Here is a 20,845-nt window from a genome sequence, read left to right on the forward strand (position 1 = left end):
TTTCCCTTATAATTTTGGAAAAAATCAATCTTACACAAGAGAATTTTTAGTGAAGAACGTGGTTCATCGAGCTTATAAGGTTTGTATTAAACACTGCGCATAATTTGAAATAATTGTATTTGAATCATGATTTAAAAAGAGTCCCACTTTGTCCCAAACAAATTTTGAACCAATCAGTTATCAACGAACCAGTTTTACCAAGAGTCTCACGCGCCATAATTGCCGAAATTCTAGGGAAGAGCCCAACATTGTGTCATACTGAAACTCCCAAAGTGATTAGACCTCTTGATTTCAAAAAGTGTCATTACACACTCAACCTACCCTCCTTTAAATTGATCTATAATTATCATATCCTCTCATTTCTCATTTTCCAAAGACCAAAGTTTCTAAGCCTTAATATTCTCTTGAATTTCTTCATCTACCTACACTGATCAAATGGCCAACTTATCTGAAAATCCCAAGAACACTGAGAATCCTCCTTCATCACCCAAAGAACCTTCACCCACAATTCAACCACCCAAACCCCCAAGAAAAAGCATATCAAAATGATTGCACGTAGAATAGTAGCAAGCAAAGAACAAGCCAAGAAATTGAATAAGAAGCTACAAGCCAATCAAGCAAAAGAACCACAAAATTCCGATGATTCTTTTTGGTCTGCGACTGAGGGGGAAGAACTAGTTTCTTCTAAAACTGAACATGTAACCTCTAAGTTTCCCACCTCTAAGTTTGGTTCTGAAATTGTAGAAAATCTTAAGAATCGATTTGTTTTGGTTAGGTCTATGGCTGGTATTGAAAAGGAAAATGTTGTTACTGAAGACATTGGTGGTAAAAATAAAAAATAAAAATAAAAATAAAACAAGAGCGAGGTGTTGAGGTTGATGCGAGGGGAAGGGTAAAAGAACAAGTGGATGGATTTGATTTACCTATTGGTTATGGATTACATGAGGAGACATGTGCAATGGTGGTTTGGAGTGAAAAGATTAGTGAAGATGATAAGACTTTGAATGAAAGTATAGGGATAGAATCATAGGATATATGTGATAGGTCTGGTGATAGAAGTGCAGCATATGTGTTGGTTAGGTTAAGAAAACGGTTTCATGAATCAGTTCCTTCTCCTGCTAAAATAGAAAAGAGTCCAGATCTGCTGCAAAAGGTGTCAAATAGTTATAATTAAAAGAAGAAGAGCAAAGTTGGAAAGACTGCAGGAAAAGGGCATGGGTGGCAAAAAGAAAAATTCTCCTTCAATCCATGTAGAAATTCCTCTCATAAGAGGAAGAACTACAAGGACCCAGAAGAACCAGAGTGAGGCCAATGTAAAAAGGGCCTTAGTTGAGAGTGCCAAGAAAGTCGCTTGGAAAAGAAAGAAAAAAGGCTGGTAAGCCAAGTGTAGTAGTACAGATTGAGGAGATGAACCTGGTTCTTGAAGATAAATATGAGGATGTGGAAGTACTCACCCCTAGTGTCAAAAAGAGAAAGACTTCTCAAAAGAATTCTCAAGAAACAGAGGCTAAGACAGAGGGCTCAATTGTCTCTAAAAGAACTAGGTCTGCCAAAAGGAGCAAGGAGGCTCAAATAGTGAAAGAAAATGGCGAAGGATGCTGAAATTGAAAGGCTAAAGAAACGATTGGTTGAAGTAGAGGTTGAAAACGACTCTCTCAGGTCTAAGCTTGCAAAGGAAAAATAGAAGAATGGATGCATTCTTCAAGACATGTTAAAGCTGCTTCAGGCCAGAAACCAAGAACCTGGTTCTTCACAATCTTAAATCCTTCCTAGCCTAGTTTGTAACCAGTGATCCGAGTGGGGTGTTTCTTTTTGTCTTTTTGCTCATGGTTCAGTACTTTTATTTCTTTTTATGCTTTGTGGATGAATTTTATCAATGATAACCACTCTTGTTGCTCTAATTGTTTGTTGATATTTCTTATATGGATAATATCCTTAGATAGATAAGAGAAACATGAATCCATGCTTGCAATTGAAGTAGCCTCAATGACCATGAGTAAGATCTACTAAAATCTGGTTATATAACTTAATTATGTAATTTTTTTATGATGCCAAAAGGTGGAAGATAGGTTGTGTTTTTGCTTTGGGCTGTAATATTTATAACCTAATGAACTTGGTCCTTGATGATTTGTGACTTTAAAATAGAATGTGTTCTAACATTGTGTTGATGTTGAGCTGAGTTAAAATAGGTTCCACGCTTATGAAAGGCATAGAGTTTGTCATCATTAAAAAAGGGGAATTTGTTGGCCTGAGTTAGTTTTATTTTGATGATTGACAAAGGAACACATACATGAACCATGTCCATACACAATGTATGCATGGCACGAGCAGATTCAAGCACAAGGCATGCACGTGGAGGGGATATTCATAAGTGGTTATATCTGATATCCCTTGAACGAAAAGATTGCATAATTGATAAGGAGAAGGACTCCTTACTTGAAGAGAACTCTATCCTAGATAAGGGAGGAGTTAGAAGTTGAAGATAACTAGAACTCTTCCACCATGGAAGAGTAAAGCATTAGAACTCTAGTTAATCCTTATTCTACTAACTCTCTCTCTCTCTCTCTCTCTCTCTCTCTCTCTCTCTCTCTCTCTCTCTATATATATATATATATATATATATATATATCAGTTGCGTTCTCTTTTACGAGCAACACACACATATAGAAGTGAAAGCACGAATTGAGAGCAAAATAGCAAGATATTTTGTGAGCAATTCATGTGAGATTCAAGAGTGTGATCATGAAGCTACACGAACCAGATTGAAGAACCAGTTCCATAAAAAGTTTTATGTATTTTTCTTTATTTCTAGTTCAGAGTGTAGTAGGCGTTTTGAATTGTACCTTTCAGCTTTCTTAGAAGCAAATTGTACTAGATACCTGAGTTGTATCATTCAAGTTAGAGTTAACTTGAAGTAGTCGCAACAACTTGTGGTGTGTTGCTACAAGGGATAGAGTTAATCCTTAGGTTTGTAGGAGTTTGTAAACTTAATTGTTGGCTCTGAGTTATAATGAAGTGTTTGGAAAAATCCTATTGGGTAGTAGATCATGATTTTTTCACCTTTTGAGCCGGGTATTTTTTACATAAAAATCCTTGTATTCTTTACTTTCTGCATTATTTATTCCGCAACAGTAGATTAAGGAATGCATAGAAGAACTAGGTACTTCAATAATCTAGTACACACGAAAATTGGACACCATACAAATCACCCTTCTTGTGTGACATTGAAGTATAAAATATCAGTACGGCATGAACCTATTAATGTATTCAATATGGTGTAATTGGCACAAGCCATGGTCCCTACAGGAGATGAATATGATATAGTATGTACTATGAAACTTAAGTAAAGAGAAAAATATTCGGATACAAATTTTAATAATGGACATGGTGTGTAAGCGGGGGACGCGCAAACATAGTAATATAGGAGTACAAATTACAGTAAATACTAAACTATAGATACTTAGATACCTGACATAGTAGGAAAATATATCCTTATTAAACCGAGAAGAGAACATAGCTAATCTAGTGAATAAGCTATGGTTGATCTAGTAGTTTTGACTTAAACCCTTTATACCATAATATAAGTAAAAATAATAAATTCTAAATCCAGTAAAATATATCGACTGGGTATTTTACTTGCTTCATCCAGCTTAGAAAAAGCAGAATGTAGCACAAGCCATGGCGGATACCAAGTAAGAGATGGAGCAGATTCTGCAGAACTTTGCTGCCTTCGGCCATTTGCTGCTCAAGTACAACGTACTGAACGAAGTCGCGAAAGATAACATAAGAAATACTACAAATGCATGGAATAAAGATTGCATTTCCATAGAAATGAATACAGGAACTCGGTGTTGGCCTATGTATTTGCAGGGAAGAAAAGGCAGGAAAGTTGCTAAACCAGAAGTGATAGTCACAATCTTGGCTGCCGTTAGTCGATCTTCTTCAATTGATGTTAGGAGCAGCAAAAAATTATTATCTTTTTGCTTAGTTTGTTTCCGAAATATTCTCTTAAGGAGTTTTTTGTTATCCATGCAAAATATAAGGATTGATCTATTTAGTATGGCTATTGGATCGGAAGAAATGCTGGTGTTTGAGTTTATTTATTATGGTTACATCCGATGATTTCCAAGAAACATGATGTGATGGTTACAACTGGAGGTAACTCATAAAGCTAGGAATTGCTAAGAGGATTTTAACAAAGGGAGTTTCCCAGCAACGGCATAGAAAATTAGAAGAAATTGAAGTCCAAGCATTTGTTGTCGACATAACTCATAAAGATAGAAATTGTTTAAGAAAGTTAGATTTCATAGTTAGTAGGTTCGGGGAAATTGCGGACGAAATTAAGGGTAACTCATGAAGCTAGAAAAATATTTTGACTAGGAAGATGTGAATTTCTAGGCAGCACAATAGAAGTGTTGGGATTAAAGGTGGTGAATGGGAAATGGAGGAAAGAAATGTGAAGGGAAAGTGAACTGCTTTATGCTTTGGAAAGAGCAATTGTCCTTCATTGGTGGTGGAAAGAAAGGGATTGTGCTTATATAGAGAAAACACTTCCCTTGGTGTTAAATAGGTTGGAAAGAAGGTAAGCCTCGCGCCGTCGTCGTTATTCGCTCGGCTTGAGATTTGAATTTGGATTTGGTCAAAGATTGATTGACTAATCTTTTTTAACAAAATTTCTTTCAATTATTTAAGTAATTAACAAAAAGTCAATCCGGAATAACCCAGGACCTGCGACGCGGCGCGACCCGGTCCGTTTCTTTCCCGAATTATTATAAATTATTTTTTTGGAATATTTTGAACATTTCCGCCTGTTCCAACAACCATAACTGTTTCTGAAAGGTTGCAAACTATTCAGAAACAGTACTAGAAAATGGCTATAAATATGCCTTGATCCCAGAATCTTTTCTTACGAAATTTTCGGAACGTCTTCTCCTTCTTCTACACAATGAAAATTCCATTGTGATTTACAGCCATTAAGTGGTTCGTCGTTCACCAGCGTTTTGGGTACCGATACTCTGGTGAGTTAAATCACTCTATCTTGGGAGGATAATATTCCAACACCTCGGGTACTTGGGGGCAATAATTTCCTTAAGGACACACCGTGCATTCAATGGGCTCAATCTTATTCCGAAATATATTTACTAATTCTGGTTTCTGACAATCTCCAATTTCTGTCTTATTTATGTTTTTCTTGTTTTTGTTTTATGTTACAGAAATTTACCGTTTTGTAATATTATATTATAGTAATACAGATTGCTAACAATCTTAAGGAAATTACTTCTATACTGTAATTTGTATTCTGTTTTGGAGATTAAAACCTTCGTGGTTTTCTACTCCTTCTGAATTTTTCTATTTCTAATTTGAAAATATAAAAACTTCATCGGAGTATTAAAAATTAGAAACGATTTGAAGAACATAAAAACTTCATCGTTTTTCTTATGAAACAGTATATACAAAACTTCGGTTTTTGTTTATTAAACGTACCGTCTATTATAAATTACAATACTGTTTACTATTCTATATTTTGTCATTAATTGAACTCTTCTGTTGTTAGTAGTGAGAAGTGGCAATTGATAATGAAAATCCTTCTGCGACTGTTGCGGCAACGACGATAGCCTCGTCAAGCCGAACTGTTGTGCCATTGGCCGAAAAACCAGGGAAATATTCTGGAGCCAACTTCAAAGGATGGCAGCAAAGGGTGTTCTTTTGGCTTACCACACTTGGTATGCAGAAATTCACCAGTGAAGACCCTCCAGTGCCTGCGGCCGACATGCCAGACAATGAAAAATTTATGATCGTTGAGGCGTGGAAACAAGTAGATTTTTTTTGCAAAGGCTACATCCTAAGTGCTTTGGAGGATGACTTGTACAATGTCTACAATGTTATGAATACTTCAAAAGAATTATGGGATGCACTTGAGAAGAAGTACAAGACTAAAGATGCGTGCTTGAAAATATTTGTGGTTGCCAAGTTTTTAGACTATAAAATAATGGACAGCAAAACCGTTGGAACCCAAGTTCAAGAGCTTCAACTTATTTTTCACGGCCTTAGTGCTGAAGGTATGGTAGTGAATGATGCATTTCAAGTGGCTGCAATGATTGAAAGGTTGCCTTTTTCATGGAGAGATTTCAAAAATTATCTAAAACACAAGCGCAAAGAAATGAAGTTGGAAGATCTTGTGATTTGTCTCAAGATTGAGGGAGATAACAAAATAACCTAGAAGAAGTCTCGTGAAAATTCAACGATTATGAGAGCTAATATCGTTGAGGAGACTGCTCCAAAAGGTAAGAAGAGGAAGAGGTCTTCTGGACATACTAAGGAGAAGAACAAGAAATAATTCAAGGGAAACTGCTACAATTGTGGAGAAGTTGCTCACAAAGCCCCTGATTGTCGTCTCCTAAAAAAGGATAAGAAAAGGGACATGTCAATATAGTGGAGAAGAATGATGGCATTGATGATATATGTGCAACGCTTTCGGAATATAACTTAGTTAAAATTTGAAGGAGTGGTGGATTGACTCTGGAGTCACTCGACGTATTTGTGCTGTCAAAGAACCATTTGCGACTTACTCTACTTCTGGTCCCGAAGAAGAACTTTCCATGGGAAATACTACAACAACCAAGATTGAAGGTTATGGGAAGATATTCTTGAACATGACTTTCGACAAGGTGTTAACGCTCAACAACTTTTAGTTTCAACTTCTTTACTTGTTAAGAATGGATTCAAATATATATTTGTATCTGACAAAGTTGTTGTAAGCAAGAATGATATGTATCTTGGAAAGGGTTACCTTATAGAGGACCTTTTCAAACTCAATGTAATGGTTGTTGACAGTATTAATAAAATATTAACTTCTTCTTCGTTATTGGAGTTAAATGAATTATGGCATGTTCGTTTAGGATATGTTAATTACAAAACCTTGCCGAAGTTAATTAATTAATAAGTATTGCCAAAATTCGAGTATAATAAATTAAAATGTCAAACATCCTTAAAGTCTGTTGAAAGGAATTCAAATCCTTTAGACTTAATTTATACTGATATTTGTGATATGAAGTCAATACCATCTCATGGTGGAAAAAAGTATTTTATAACTTTTATTGACGATTGTACTCGATATTGTTATGTTTATTTGCTTAATAGTAAAGATGAAGTAATTGAAGCATTTAAGCAATACAAGAATGAAGTGGAGAATCAATTGAATAAAAAGATTAAAATGATTAGAAGTGATAGGGGTGGAGAATACAAATCTCTGTTTGCATAAATATGTTTGGAATATGGAATTATCCATCAAACTATTGCCCCTTACACACCTCAATCCAATGGAATTGCAGAAATTAAAATCGGACATTAAAGAAAATGATGAATGCCTTATTAATAAGTTCTGTATTACCGCATAATTTGTGGGGGAAAGCTATCCTTACAGCTAACCGAATACTCAACAGAGTAGCCCACAGCAAAACACAATCTATTCCATATGAAAAATGGAAAGGAAGAAAACCCAACTTGAAATATTTCAAACTGTGGGGGTGTTTAGCAAAGGTACAAGTATGTTTACCCTAAAGGGTAATGATTGAACCAAAAACTGTGGATTGTGTTTTTATTGGATATGCAACAAATAGTAAAGCATGTCGATTTTTGATTCATAAATCTGATAATCCCGAAATTCATGTTAATATTGTAATTGAATCAGATAATACTGAATTCTTTAAAAATATCTATCCATATAAAACTGAATGTGAGTCGTCAAGTAAAAGAACTAAACGACCACTGGAACAACCAAAGGAAAATGCTCCAAGTGAAGAGGATCCAAGGTATAGCAAACGTCAAAGAATATCTACTTCCTTTGGACCAGATTTTGTGACATTCTTGATTGAAAATGAGCCTCAAACTTTCAAAGCAGTTATGTCATCTTCTGATTCAGCATTTTGGAAAGAGGCGAACAATAGTGAGATTCAATTATTTTTGGATAATCAAACATGTAAATTGGTTGATCTTCCTCCAGAAAATAAGCATTTAAGTTCGAAATGGATCTTTATGAGATAAATGAAAGTTGATGGCACTATTGACAAATAAAAAGCAAGACTTGTTGTCAAAGGTTATAGACAAAAAGAATGCCTAGATTACTTTGACACTTACTCGCCAGTAACAAGAATAACATCTATTTGGGTGTTAGTGGCACTGGCGGCAACACATGGTCTTGAAATCCATCAAATGGATGTTAAAACATCTTTCTTAAATGGAGAATTGGAGGAAGAAATTTATATGGAACAACCTGAGGGTTTTGCGGTTCCTGGTAAAGAAAAGAAAGTGTGCAAACTTGTTAAGTCGCTTTATGAACTTAAACAAGCAACCAAACAATGGCATGCTAAATTTGACAAAACAATATTGGCAAATGGTTTTAAAATCAACGAGTATGATAAATGTGTTTACATTAAAAACGCTCCAGGTCATGAAGTCATTGTTTATTTATATGTTGATGACATGTTGATAATGAGCAAAGATATGATAGATATAAATTCTACCAAGCGCATGATAGCTAGAAAATTTGACATGAAAGACTTAGGAGTTGTTGATGTGATCTTAGAAATTAGAATTCACAAGACTCCACAAGGTATAGCATTATCACAGTCTCACTATATTGAAAAAGTACTTGACAAATTCAAGTATTTGGATTTCAAGATTGCCAAGACTCTAGTTGATGTAAGTTATGCACTTCAAAAGAATGAAGGTGAAAGTGACTCACAATTGGACTATGCAAGAGTATTGGGAAGTGTGATATATATCATGAATTGTACGTGACCAGATATAGCATGTGCTATTAGAAAACTGAGTCGGTTTACAAGTAATCACAATCAAATACATTGGATGACAATGAAATGAGTTTTGGGGTATCTGAAACATACCCAAGACTATGCTCTACATTATAACAAATATCCCTTCGTGATTGAGGGATATGGTGATGCAAATTGGATCACTAGATCATCTGAAGTTAAATCCATGAGTGGATATATTTTTATAATTGGGGGTGGAGCATTGTCTTGTAAATCATCCAAACAAACGTGTATCACCCCTTCTCAATGGAAACTAAATTCATAGCTTTAGACAAGGCCGGTGAAGAAGCTGAATGGCTTCGGAATTTCTTGGAAGATATTCTATTTTGGCCCAAACTATTTCCACCTATATGTATACATTATGATAGTCAAGCGGCAATAGGTAGGGCAGGGAGTATTATGTATAACGGAAAATATCGTCACATATGACATAGACACAATACTGTTAGACAACTACTCTCTAGTGGTGTTATCACAATTGACTATATAAAGTCAAAAGATAACGTATCAGATCAACTTACAAAAGGCCTATCTAGAGAGGTCGTTGAAAGATTATCGAAGGGAATGGGATTAAGGCATAGGACAAGTCATTATGGAGGTAACTCTACCTAGAAGACTGGAGATCCCAAGAGCTAGGTTCAAAGAGATCAAATAAAATTATGAATGACGATTCAACATTATCAAATAACTCAACTCATTCTCGTGATAAAGACAATGTTCAGAAATCAAGGTAAAGCATTAAGATTTTTTGATGAGTCAATAAAGCTTAAAGCTTCTTAATGATTTGCTAAGTCTAGCAGGAAATCACCAGATAGTGTGTCTATAGGCTTACACGTTTAGAAATCACCTATATGAGTGTGAAGTTTAAGCCGCTTCAAGGGGAATGAAAGTAAGGGCCCATTCTCTAAGCACTCATGAAATCAGGCAGTGTTCATGGCTAAAACGAACACAAATGTGAGACACTACAAGAAAAACGATTATTAGCGACAAGAAAAATAGTCTCTCAAAATCAGATTCCGGTTATTATCATGATGCCATGTCATTAGAAAAGATGTATTTGTATACATATACAACATTTGAAGTCTAGGCTTTAATGGAAAATAGCGCAAAGTCTTTGCTGCTATCTTTTTGGCTTTTTTATTCTTTGCTTCCCCGCTATGTTTATTTATTTTCCATATGGATGTACCATAAACTTTACAAGAATCAAGTAAATTATCCTCCTTCCAGTATAACATGCAATCATTTATACAAGCATCAATCTTATGGTAGGAAAGCCCAAGATTTCGAATTACCTTCTTTGCTTCATAATATGAATTTGGCAAATCCGCTCCATCCTGCAACAACTCATCCTTTAACATTTTTAATAGCATTGTAAATGACTCATTGCTCCAGCGACCCATACTTTTTATGGGAAGCAATTTATTCAAAGTGGAAAGCTTTGAAATTTTTGAGGTTTGGTATAGTGGCTTCTCACAATCTCTCAATAGACTGTAAAATGTTTTGGTTTCAACACTCGGTTCCTACTGAAGTAAATCATCACAACCAATGTCTCCATTGCTTCCATCATGATTGGGATATACATCTCTCAAAATTTCTTGTATTTCATCCTCACTCTTGTAATCTTCTGCTTCATTATCATCTTCATCTTCAAGTTCCGATTGTGGCTCAACTAAAACTTCTCCATGGTGATACCAAAAAGTATAATTTTTTATTATTCCATTGTCATGACCCAAAATCCTAACCTGTCATGATGACACCTATCTCAATACTAGGCAAGCCGACAACCATAATAAATCATAATTTCTTTTAAGTTTGAAAACATAATATTTGAATTCCATTGAAAATCTCACAAACTACTGGCATAAAATACATTCCCAAAACCCGGTGTCACTAAGTACATGAGCATCTAAATGATACCAAAGTCTGACTGATAAAAACATTATCTAAAAATACAGAACAATACAATAACTGAAAGGAACAGAGTCAAGGTCAGCGGACGCCAAACAGTTACCTTGATAGTCTCCAACTAATAACATTGTGAGATCTAACAGTCGTCGTATCCGGAAGTACCTAGATCTGCACACGAGGTGCAAGACGTAGTATGAGTACAACCGACTTAGCAAGTAACAATACTAAATAAAGAACTGAAAGTAGTGATGAGCTTCATAGCTGAGTCTGATTACAGTAATTTCCAACATAATAAGGTAGGTATGCTGTCATGTTCAATATTTAAGGCCAAAACAGTAATTTCATGCCATGTTCAACTGAAACAGAAGATAACATCTCTCAGAAATTTTCAATACAGTGATATATGATAGCTGAAGTGAAACAATAATGAAATCAAATGCATCCTCTCAAGACCACAGTCACCCAGCCCTTCCACTAGCTCAGCACTCGCACTCAGTAGGTACTTGCGCTCACTGGGGTGTGTACAGACTTCGGAGGGGCTCCTTTAGCCCAAGAGCTATAATCTGCATGGACAACTCACGTGCTAGTATAATATCTGGATCTGCACAGACAACTCACGTGCTATAGTATAATATCTGGATCCGCACGGATAACTCACGTGCTATAGTATAATATCTTTGGATCCGCACGGATAACTCACGTGTTGCACGGACAACTCATGTACTATAGTATAATATCTCATAACCAGGCCCTCGACCTAACTCAGTCATAAATCTGTCTAGTCTCTCGGGGTCTCAATAATCATGAAAATCCTCCTATACAACAATGATATGATACATCAATAAAGAATAATAGAGACTGAGATAAAATAAACAAGTAAACTGTGACTGAGTACAAAACTACAATTTAGCAGATAATTCAACATGTACACAACCTATGTAGTCCCTACAGTGCCAACACATAATCTAAACATGATCCATTGTTCAATTTCTCTACTACATGGAGAATGTATAGATAACAACAAATTATTCAATTACCTAGTTCCATGGAATTTGACCAAGTCACAATTCCTACCGTGCATGCCCACACGCTCATCACCTAGTATGTGCGTCACCTCAAAACCAATCATATAACACATCATATGGGGTTTCATACCCTAGGGACCAAATTTAGAACTGTTACTTACCTCAAACCGTGTAATTATTTATTCTACTATTCCCTTGCCTCGTGAATTGGCCTCCAAACGTCTCGAATCTTGTCACAATTAATTCGATTAAGTCAATACGAATTATATGAACGAATTCCATATGAAAATACAAAGTTTCCAACAAAATCCAAAATTGCACTCAAAAATCGCTTGTGGGGCCCACGTCTCGTAACCCGACAAAAGTTACAAAGTATGAACGTCCATCCAACCACAAGTCTAACCATATAATTTTCACCAAATTCCGAGTATGCGGACATTCTGCGGTCCACATACTGATTCTACGGTCGCAAAATGGACCGCAAAACACTTCTGCGGCCGCATAATGGCCCAAAATTCTCTCAAGTTTCCGCTTCGTTCTGCGCTAAATCCGCGATCCGCTTAACATTTCTACGGTCACAAAACAGACCGCAGAATGTCCTTCTGTCAAAACTTTTCCTCAACACTTAAGTGTATTTTTCAACCCAAAAAGTTCGAGCCGAGAAATTTCTACAACCTTTGTACTAATTAATCTACCTCGGCACCATAAAACCTTAATTGCCTTAGCAAAATAATTTTCGGGGTCGTTACACATAAGTCAACATTCAGCCAGCTTTTTGAACTTAAGTTTTAAACTTTGGAACTGAGTGTTCCAAATCATTCCAAAACCTCACCGGACCCGAACCAATTACTCCGACAAGTCAAATAACAATCGTAAAGCATAATTTATGCAGTAAATTATGAGACGGGGTTGTAATACTCGAAACGATCAGCCGAGTCGTTACATTCTCCCCCTCTTAAACAAACGTTCATCCTCGAACGGGTATAGAATCAAACCTGGAGCCTCAAATATGTGTGGATATTTGCTCTGCATCTCTCGCTCAGTCTCCGAAGTAGCTTCTCTGACTGGCTAGCCTCTCCACTGCACTTTCACTGAAGCTATGTTCTTTAATCTCAACTTTCGAACCTGCGGGTCTAAAATGGCAACCGACTACATATCATAAGTCAAATTATCATCCAACTGCACTGTGCTGAAATCCAAAATATGGGACGGATCTCCGACATATTTCTGGAGCATGGATACATGAAACACCTGATGAACACCCGATAAACTAGGCGGTAATGCAAGTTCATAAACCACCTCTCCAATCTTCTTAAGTATTTCAAAAGGTCCAATATACCTAGGACTCAACTTGCCCCTTTTTCCGACTCAACTTGCCCCTTTTTCCGAATCTCATAACAGCCTTCATAGGAGAAATTTTGAGTAGTACCTTCTCTCCTACCATGCAAGCAACATCACGAACCTTCCGGTTAGCATAACTCTTCTGTCTAGATTGCGCCCTGCAAATTCGATCCTGAATTAATTTAACTTTTTCCAAAGCATCCTGAACTAAGTCAGTACCCAATAGCCTACTCTCACCCAGCTCAAACCAACCCACCAGAGACCGACATCGTCTCCCATATAAAGCCTCATACGGGCCCATCTGAATGCTTGATTGGTAGCTGTTATTGTAAGCAAACTCTGCGAGTGACAGAAACTGATCTCAAGAACCCCCCAAAATCAATGATACAAGCGCGTAGCATATCTTCCAATATCTGAATAGTGCGCTCGGATTGTTCGTCCATCTGATGGTGAAATGTTACACTCAACTGAACCTATGTACCTAATTCTTGTTGCACTTCTCTCCAAAACTGTGATGTAAACTGCGTGCCCTGATCTAAAATAATGGACACTGCACAACGTGTAGGCGAATAATCTCGCGGATATAAATCTCAACCAACCACTCCGAAGAATAAGTAGTACCAATTGAAATGAAATGCGCGGACTTGGTCAACCGATATATAATCAACCAAACAACATCAAACTTTCTCAAAGTCCGTGGGAGCCCAACTACGAAGTCCATTGTAATACGATCCCACTTCCACTCCGAAATTTCAAGTCTCTGAAGCAATCCGCCCGATCTCTGATGCTCGTATTTCACCTGTTGACAATTTAAATACCGAGCTACAAACCCAACTATATCTTTCTTCATTCTCCTCCACCAATAGTGCTACCTCAAATCCCGATACATCTTCGTGGCACCTAGATGAATGGAGTACCGCGAACCGTTAGCCTCCTGGAGAACTATAGATGGTTAAGGGTTGATTGTGTGACTTATGTTGTCTAGGTATACAACAAAGCTCGACGGTTCAAAGATATCAAATCTACCGATTGACCGAGTATATCCGATATAAGTTCACTGCGGAAAGTTCAAAGGAAAACCTACTTATCTAGATGCAATTAATCATTGCATGTAAATCACATACTCGTTCGTGCATTCCTTTGTCTTATAGCCATTCCCCATTTATGTGGGGGATTGTTGGGAATAAATGTGGTGAATGAAAAATGGAAGGAAGAAATATGAAGGGAAAGAAAGCTCCCTTATGCTTTGGAAAGAGCAATTATCTTTCATTGGTGGTGGAAAGAAAAAAGAATGTGCGTATATTTAGAAAGCACTTCCCTTGGTGTTAAATGGGTTGGAAAGAAGGTAAGTCTCGCGTCGTCGTCGTCATCGCTCGGCTTCGGATCGATCGATTGATTAATATTTTTGAATAAAATTTCTTTAAATTATTTAATTAATTAACGAAAAGTCAACCCGGAATAACCAAGGACACGCGACGCGACACGCCGTTCACCAGCATTTTTGGTACCGATACTCTGGTGAGATAAATCATTCTATCCTGGGAGGATAATATTCCAACACCTCGGTTACTTGAGAGAAATAATTTCCTTAAGAATACACTATACATTCAGTGAACTCGATTTTATTCCGACTGATTTCTGACAATCTCCAGTTTCTGTCTTATTTCTATTTTTCTTGTTTCTGTTTTATGTTGCAGAAATTTATGTTTACTATATATTATAGTAATATAGATTGCAAAAGAGTAGTTTACCCACTGAACCTACACTTTATATTTTACTTCCAAATCTTTTCAATTACGAATACGGGACTTAGTTTGCACACTCAACAAGTAATTTATTAAATATATAAAAATATAAAAATTTCGAAACCAATAACTAAAATGATCAGTGGTGTCAGAGGCATCTCGAGTCCATAAAACTCGAATCGTGAGTCCGTTTATGATATATTGTCGCTGTAAACTCGATCATAAAACTAGAATTGCTTACAAAGACACTTCCAACCAAAGAGAATTTCTAAGAAATTGCAAAGAAAAGTGGAGGAAATTAAAGACGACCCAACATAATAAGTGTAACTCATAAAACTAGAAATTACTTGAGCAAAGGGTGCTACAGTTCAGGGAAGGCAATCGAGCTACGTACCTAGTTTCTCATGTAAAACGCTAAGGTAACGCGTTAACTTGTAGAACTTCTACGATTCTTACCTCAATTTTTCTTGGAAAATGCTAGCAGAACTTTTTCCTACGATTCACAGGCAAAAGCCATATTACTTTTTCCTGCTTCCAGTCTCCTCTATAAATTAGCTAGAGTCAAATCATCAGTTGGTAAAATAGTTCAAAAATCAAATCTAACTCTTGATTAAAAGTGTTGACATCTTTTTTCCTATACTGAAACCATGTTGTCAGCACCCGAAAGTGATATAGAGAACCAGTTATCTTTTGCTGGGGAGTCATCACAACTGTACAATAATGTTCTTGATCAATTTGTCAGTCGACGTGACACATTTGCAGAGCGGCGTTACACTTTTCAGAATCATCACGGGCAGGTTCTCCGCTCGTTCAGTATTAAGAATAACCCCGTTTATGTGCCCAATTATCAGGAGAACGTGGAAGTAACCGAGGAGGTACAAGCTGCGCCTGCAGAGAGCGTTGTTTTAGGTGGAACAAGATCACCTATGAATTTTATGAATGTACCATTTCCACAACAACCTGTAGCTACCGTAGTTGAAGAGATACGCATCTTGATAGGTGAAGCCATCGATACGGATTTCACGTCCAACATTACTAATTTTCCAGCAGTAAAGATTGTGAATGCTTACTCATCGAAAGAATTCACAACAAGATTGATGGAGATAACACTCGGAATCACAGGTCAGGCAGCAATTTCCCTCTTGGCTTATGCAACAGCTTCAACGTCCAGCCCATTTTCGAATTCTCTTCGAGGGCTGCACTTTGTGGTGGCGGCTAATGCCCTGGGATTTATTGGCACTTTCATTGGTATGTGGTTTAGAAGGAGCAAGAAACGGGTGGCTACGGCTGCGTCTATCATTGTGGGAAAAATAGGTGCCATTGCAGCAGCTTGCGCTGTCATTGTCTCCATGGGGCTGTTCCTTCCTGCCAATGCTATCTCTATCTGGACTGCTGGATTTGCATGCCTCTTCCTTGCTGTTGCTGTGGCTTTCTCTTAGTCAAGGGATCGAGATTTTCTTATGTCGTCTTTTAAGAATATATTAAAATCATAAATACTCAACGAGATATTTGTAGGATCGTTGCGTGAGTATAGGATATCATTTCCTCGAGGGGGTGTAGCCGTGGCTAAAGTTGGTGGTTGTGGATGTTGAATGGTAGTGGTGTTGGCTTATGGTCGTAATTGTTTTTTTTTGTTTGAAAAAAGTGGTAATTGTTGATATGGAAGACTTTCTATAACATCTTTATAAAACAATCATTTACTATAAAAACCAAGATTTTTGGGGAATCAATTTTTATTTATGTTATAATATATGTCCTATATAACAACACTTCACTATAACAGCAAAATATTATCGGAACAAACAAGATTGTTATAGAGAGATTTAATTGTAGTAGCTAGTTGTGGTGTGGCTGACAGTTGGTTAACAGTGGTGGTTGATAATGTAGTTGTTGGTGGCGGCTGATTACGGTAGTTTGGTATTGGTGGGTGATGGTGGTCAGTGGCGAAGCTAGAAATTTTCCCAAGAGTGTTCAAATTTAAAAGAAGTGAAAAAACAATTTCGATAAAGGGTGTTTAATATGTGTTATATATCTCTAAAACATAATATTTAGGGTGGTCAATATGACCATGTGGCTTCGTCACTGATGGTGGTGATTGTGTGGGTGTAGGGATAACTATATTGGTTGATGATGATGGTGGCTATTGACAGTGACGGCAGCTATGGTGATAGGTGGTAAATTATGAATCCAGTACAATACAGCGACTGGGAGTATAATACTTGCTTCATCAAACTTAGAAAAAGCAATATATAGCGAAAGCCATGGCGGACACCAAGTAAGAGATAGAGCAGAATTTGCAGAACTTTGCTGCCTTTGGCCATTTGCTGCTCAAGTACAACGCGCTGAAGGAAGTCGCGAAAGATAACATAAGAAATACCACAAATGCATGGAAAAGATATTGCATTTCCTTAGAAATGAATACAAGGACACGGTTTTGGCCTATATATTTGTAGGGAAGAAAAGGCAAGAAAGTTGCTACCCCACAAGTAATAGTCACAATCTTGGCTGCCGTTAGCCGATCTTCTTCAATTGATGTTAGCAGCATCAACTGACCTCTTTGCTTAAGGAGATTTTTGCCTTTCATCTCCTCTTACTCTCTCTCTCTCTCAAATAAGATCAAGATCTTCACATGCAAATATATGAATTCTAGTATGGCTGGTGGAAGGAAAGAAATGATGGTTATGTCTTTATACCGTTTTGCCATCTGATGATGCCAAGAAACATGACGTGCAACAGCCAACAAGGATAATTACTTTGCCTTGACTTGAAAGATTTGACCCAACAATTTGACGTATGACCAAGCGGTATCCACGTAATGAATAAGGAAAGGTTCTGAGCAATTGCATGGAAAATTCGAGGAAAGACCAAGCTAACGCTGTCGGCATAACACTTGGGGTGTGTTTACGATGGAAAATATTTTTATTGGAAAACAACCTTATTTTCTAGTGTTTGGTTTGGTAATAGAAAATGCTTTTTAAAAATATACTTTATGTAAACTTATTTTCTTTTTAGTCCGTGCCAAAAAGAATGACCAATTTTTCTATTTGAAAATAATTTATCTTTATACAATGATTTATAGCCACACAAAATATATCTGTCTTATTTTACACCACAAGTTCAAAAGTCTTCTCTCTTTTTTTAAACTCTGTGCCAAATCAAATGAGTTCACGTAACTTGAAACGGAGGTATTTTCTAGTGTTTGGTTTGGAAATAGAAAATACTTTTTAAAAATATACTCCTTCCGTTTTAATTTATGTGAACTTATTTCTTTTTAGTCCGTATCAAAAAGAATGATCAATTTCTCTATTTGGAAACAATATACCTTTATATAATGATTTATAGTCACACAAAATATATCTGCCTCATTTTACACCATAAGTTCAAAAGTCTTCTCTTTTTTCTTAAACTCTGTGCTCAATCAAATGAGTTTATATAAATTGAAACGGAGAGGGTATAATTTAGAAAATACTATAATAGACTAAATGGGTAAGTCGATAAGCGCGAAAGAGGATGGTAGGTGGGGGCCTAGGGCCCGAGGTGGAAGTGCAACGGCAGAAGGTGGCGGGGGGACACAAGCTGGGGTGTGGAGAGCGGGGGTGGGACCGTGGGAGTGGAAGGTTGATTTTGATACTTTTGGTATGGAAATCATTTTTTTCCGATAAGAGAAAAATGCATTTCCAAAAAAAATATATTTCAAAACAACTAAGTAAATCAAACATTAAAAAAAAATTGAAAACTATTTTTCAAAAAATATTTTCCTTAGTAACAAAAACACCCTTAAAGCTAGAAACTGTTGAGGAATTTAAAAGGATAAAGAAAATACGTTAGCAGTAATTGCGGAGGAAATTTGAGGAGACTAAACCAATTATTGATGGCACAAGTCAACATGAAGATAGCGATTGCTCATGAGAAAGATACATTTAATTGACAATGTGAACTTCTGGAAAACTGCAAAAGAAAGTGAAGCGAAGACCAAGAATTAATATCGGCACAAGTCAGAGCTTGTATTTCACTTCTTTATTTGTTAGTCTTATAAATTTTATTTGTTTTCTGTGTCTTCATGAGAAATTATTTTCTAAAGTCTCGTAAATTAAAACTAAATTCATATATTACTTGCGTAAAATCCTTCATATATAAAAACATAAATTAAATTTATTTTTATATTTTTACGGAAATATATCATGAACTACTAAGTAGGCATACATAAATATAAATTTTTATTTTAGTGGAAAACCCATTAGTCTATAGTCAAGAGCGAACGTAGACCAGTACCAACGGGTTCAATTGAATCCATAAGTTCACTAAATTAAATCACAACAAATTGTAGCTATAAACTCATAACTGGAAGGATATAAGAGTCCAATACTAAGTTGAACCATAGAGTTTACCTCCCGGATACTAAAGTAGTTGTATCAGCACACATGTAGAATACGAAAGAAAGGAAGCTTGCAAATATGAGCTCTACGCGAGTAGAATGCGTTATTAGTAGAAATTCTACACTTGTCACCTCGACTTTTCTACTTATGTAAATTGTTTAGCAGAACCCATGAATCTTCAAATGTAGATGACAATTATATTTCCTCTTGTTTCTAGTTTTCCCTATATATAAAGAAGATTAATTAATTAAAAAATTCTACAGTCAAAATTACCGTACTCCAACTCTTGAGCAGAACTGTTAGATCTAAGTTTCAATATATCTGCGTCCTTTAGGTCAATTGACTGATCCTGATCATTTCACTCGAAATAATATTACAATGAATTACCCATCAACTCCACAGACTGCTAGTACAGTTGGAGAGCTATGCATTAGAATATATGAAGATGGATCCAATATTACTTTTCCAGCCAATAATATAGTGATTGTTTACTCGCCAAGAGATTCCATATCAGAAAAACTGATGGAGATAACTCTCGGAATAACCGGTCAGGCAGCCATTTCCCTCTTGCCTTATGCTTCAACAAGCTCATCTTCTCTTAGAGGGCTGCACTTTGTGGTGGCCGCTAATGCTGTTGGATTTATTGGCACTTTTGCCGCCATGTGGTTTAGAAGTAAGAAACGGGTGGCTGCTGCGTCTGTTGTGGGAAAAATAGGTGCCATTGCAGTAGCTTGTTCAATGATTATTGCTATGGGAGTGTTCCTTCCTGCTAATATTGCTATCTGGATTGTTGGATTTGCTTGCCTCTTCCCTGGTCTTGCTGTGGCTTTTTCTTAGGCTAGGGAGGTTTTCATAATTACCTATGAATTCTGAAAACATTTCATTATCTACAACTTGTAATAGAATAACATAATCTACAACAAATATATAAAACTTATACTCTAAGAAAAGGTAACTTTCCTAATATAGGGGATTTTTTTTTAAAAAAAGGTTACTTTCCTAATAAAGGGGAATTCTATTTTGAAACATATCCAATAATTAGCTCATAAAAATTCTTGAATTTATTAACTACTGAATATTTCTATAAATACATTTGTTACAGTTAACACTATCTCATATACACTACATACTCTAAAATACGTTGCATAATTTCGGATGAAAGTTTTTCTCCATTCTTTTATCATTTCATCATCTATACATTTTTAATAATACAAATATTATATGTTAGTATACATATAATATTTTTAATATAATATGTTAGTATACATTTATATATATATATATATATATATATATATATATATATATATATATATATATATATATATATATATATAGCGGGAACCTCTGAAGTTGAAAGACAATTTTACCCTTCCTTTAAACACTATAATTCCTATAATAGTTTTGTACAAAAAAGTAAATTTACATTCCAATAAATAATAAATTAAATATCTATAAAAGTAACTTAAATTATTGTTTAAAACTGATGCATTAACCTAACTTCTCGTCATTTCTCTCAAAATGTGAAGAATTTAAGGAAATGATCATTCCTTATCATGAATAACAACTACCAAGATAGTAATGTTGATTCTCTGTAGTTTCCGGTCATTATTATGCTC

The 20,845-nt window shown here is 36.1% G+C and overlaps 1 protein-coding gene across 1 annotated transcript; it reads left to right on the top strand.

The window, feature by feature from the left end:
* The first annotated feature begins 545 nt into the window (after nucleotides 1-545).
* Nucleotides 546-6,220, top strand: LOC138900321 (uncharacterized). The gene is made up of 2 exons (XM_070187048.1): nucleotides 546-825; nucleotides 5,565-6,220. The coding sequence occupies exons 1-2, from the start codon at nucleotides 546-548 to the stop codon at nucleotides 6,218-6,220; spliced, it is 936 nt and encodes a 311-aa protein (XP_070043149.1).
* The last annotated feature ends 14,625 nt before the right edge of the window (nucleotides 6,221-20,845 follow it).

Source organism: Nicotiana tomentosiformis, chromosome 10 (assembly GCF_000390325.3).
Source record: "Nicotiana tomentosiformis chromosome 10, ASM39032v3, whole genome shotgun sequence".
Taxonomy (NCBI): Eukaryota; Viridiplantae; Streptophyta; class Magnoliopsida; order Solanales; family Solanaceae; genus Nicotiana; species Nicotiana tomentosiformis.

Excerpts from the sequence above, each read along its gene's own strand:
- LOC138900321 (XM_070187048.1), top strand. The coding sequence starts at position 546 with ATGATTGCACGTAGAATAGTAGCAAGCAAAGAACAAGCCAAGAAATTG. Across the intron at positions 826-5,564 it reads TGTTACTGAAGACATTGGTG|TGGCAATTGATAATGAAAAT; the intron begins GTAAAAATAAAA and ends AGTAGTGAGAAG.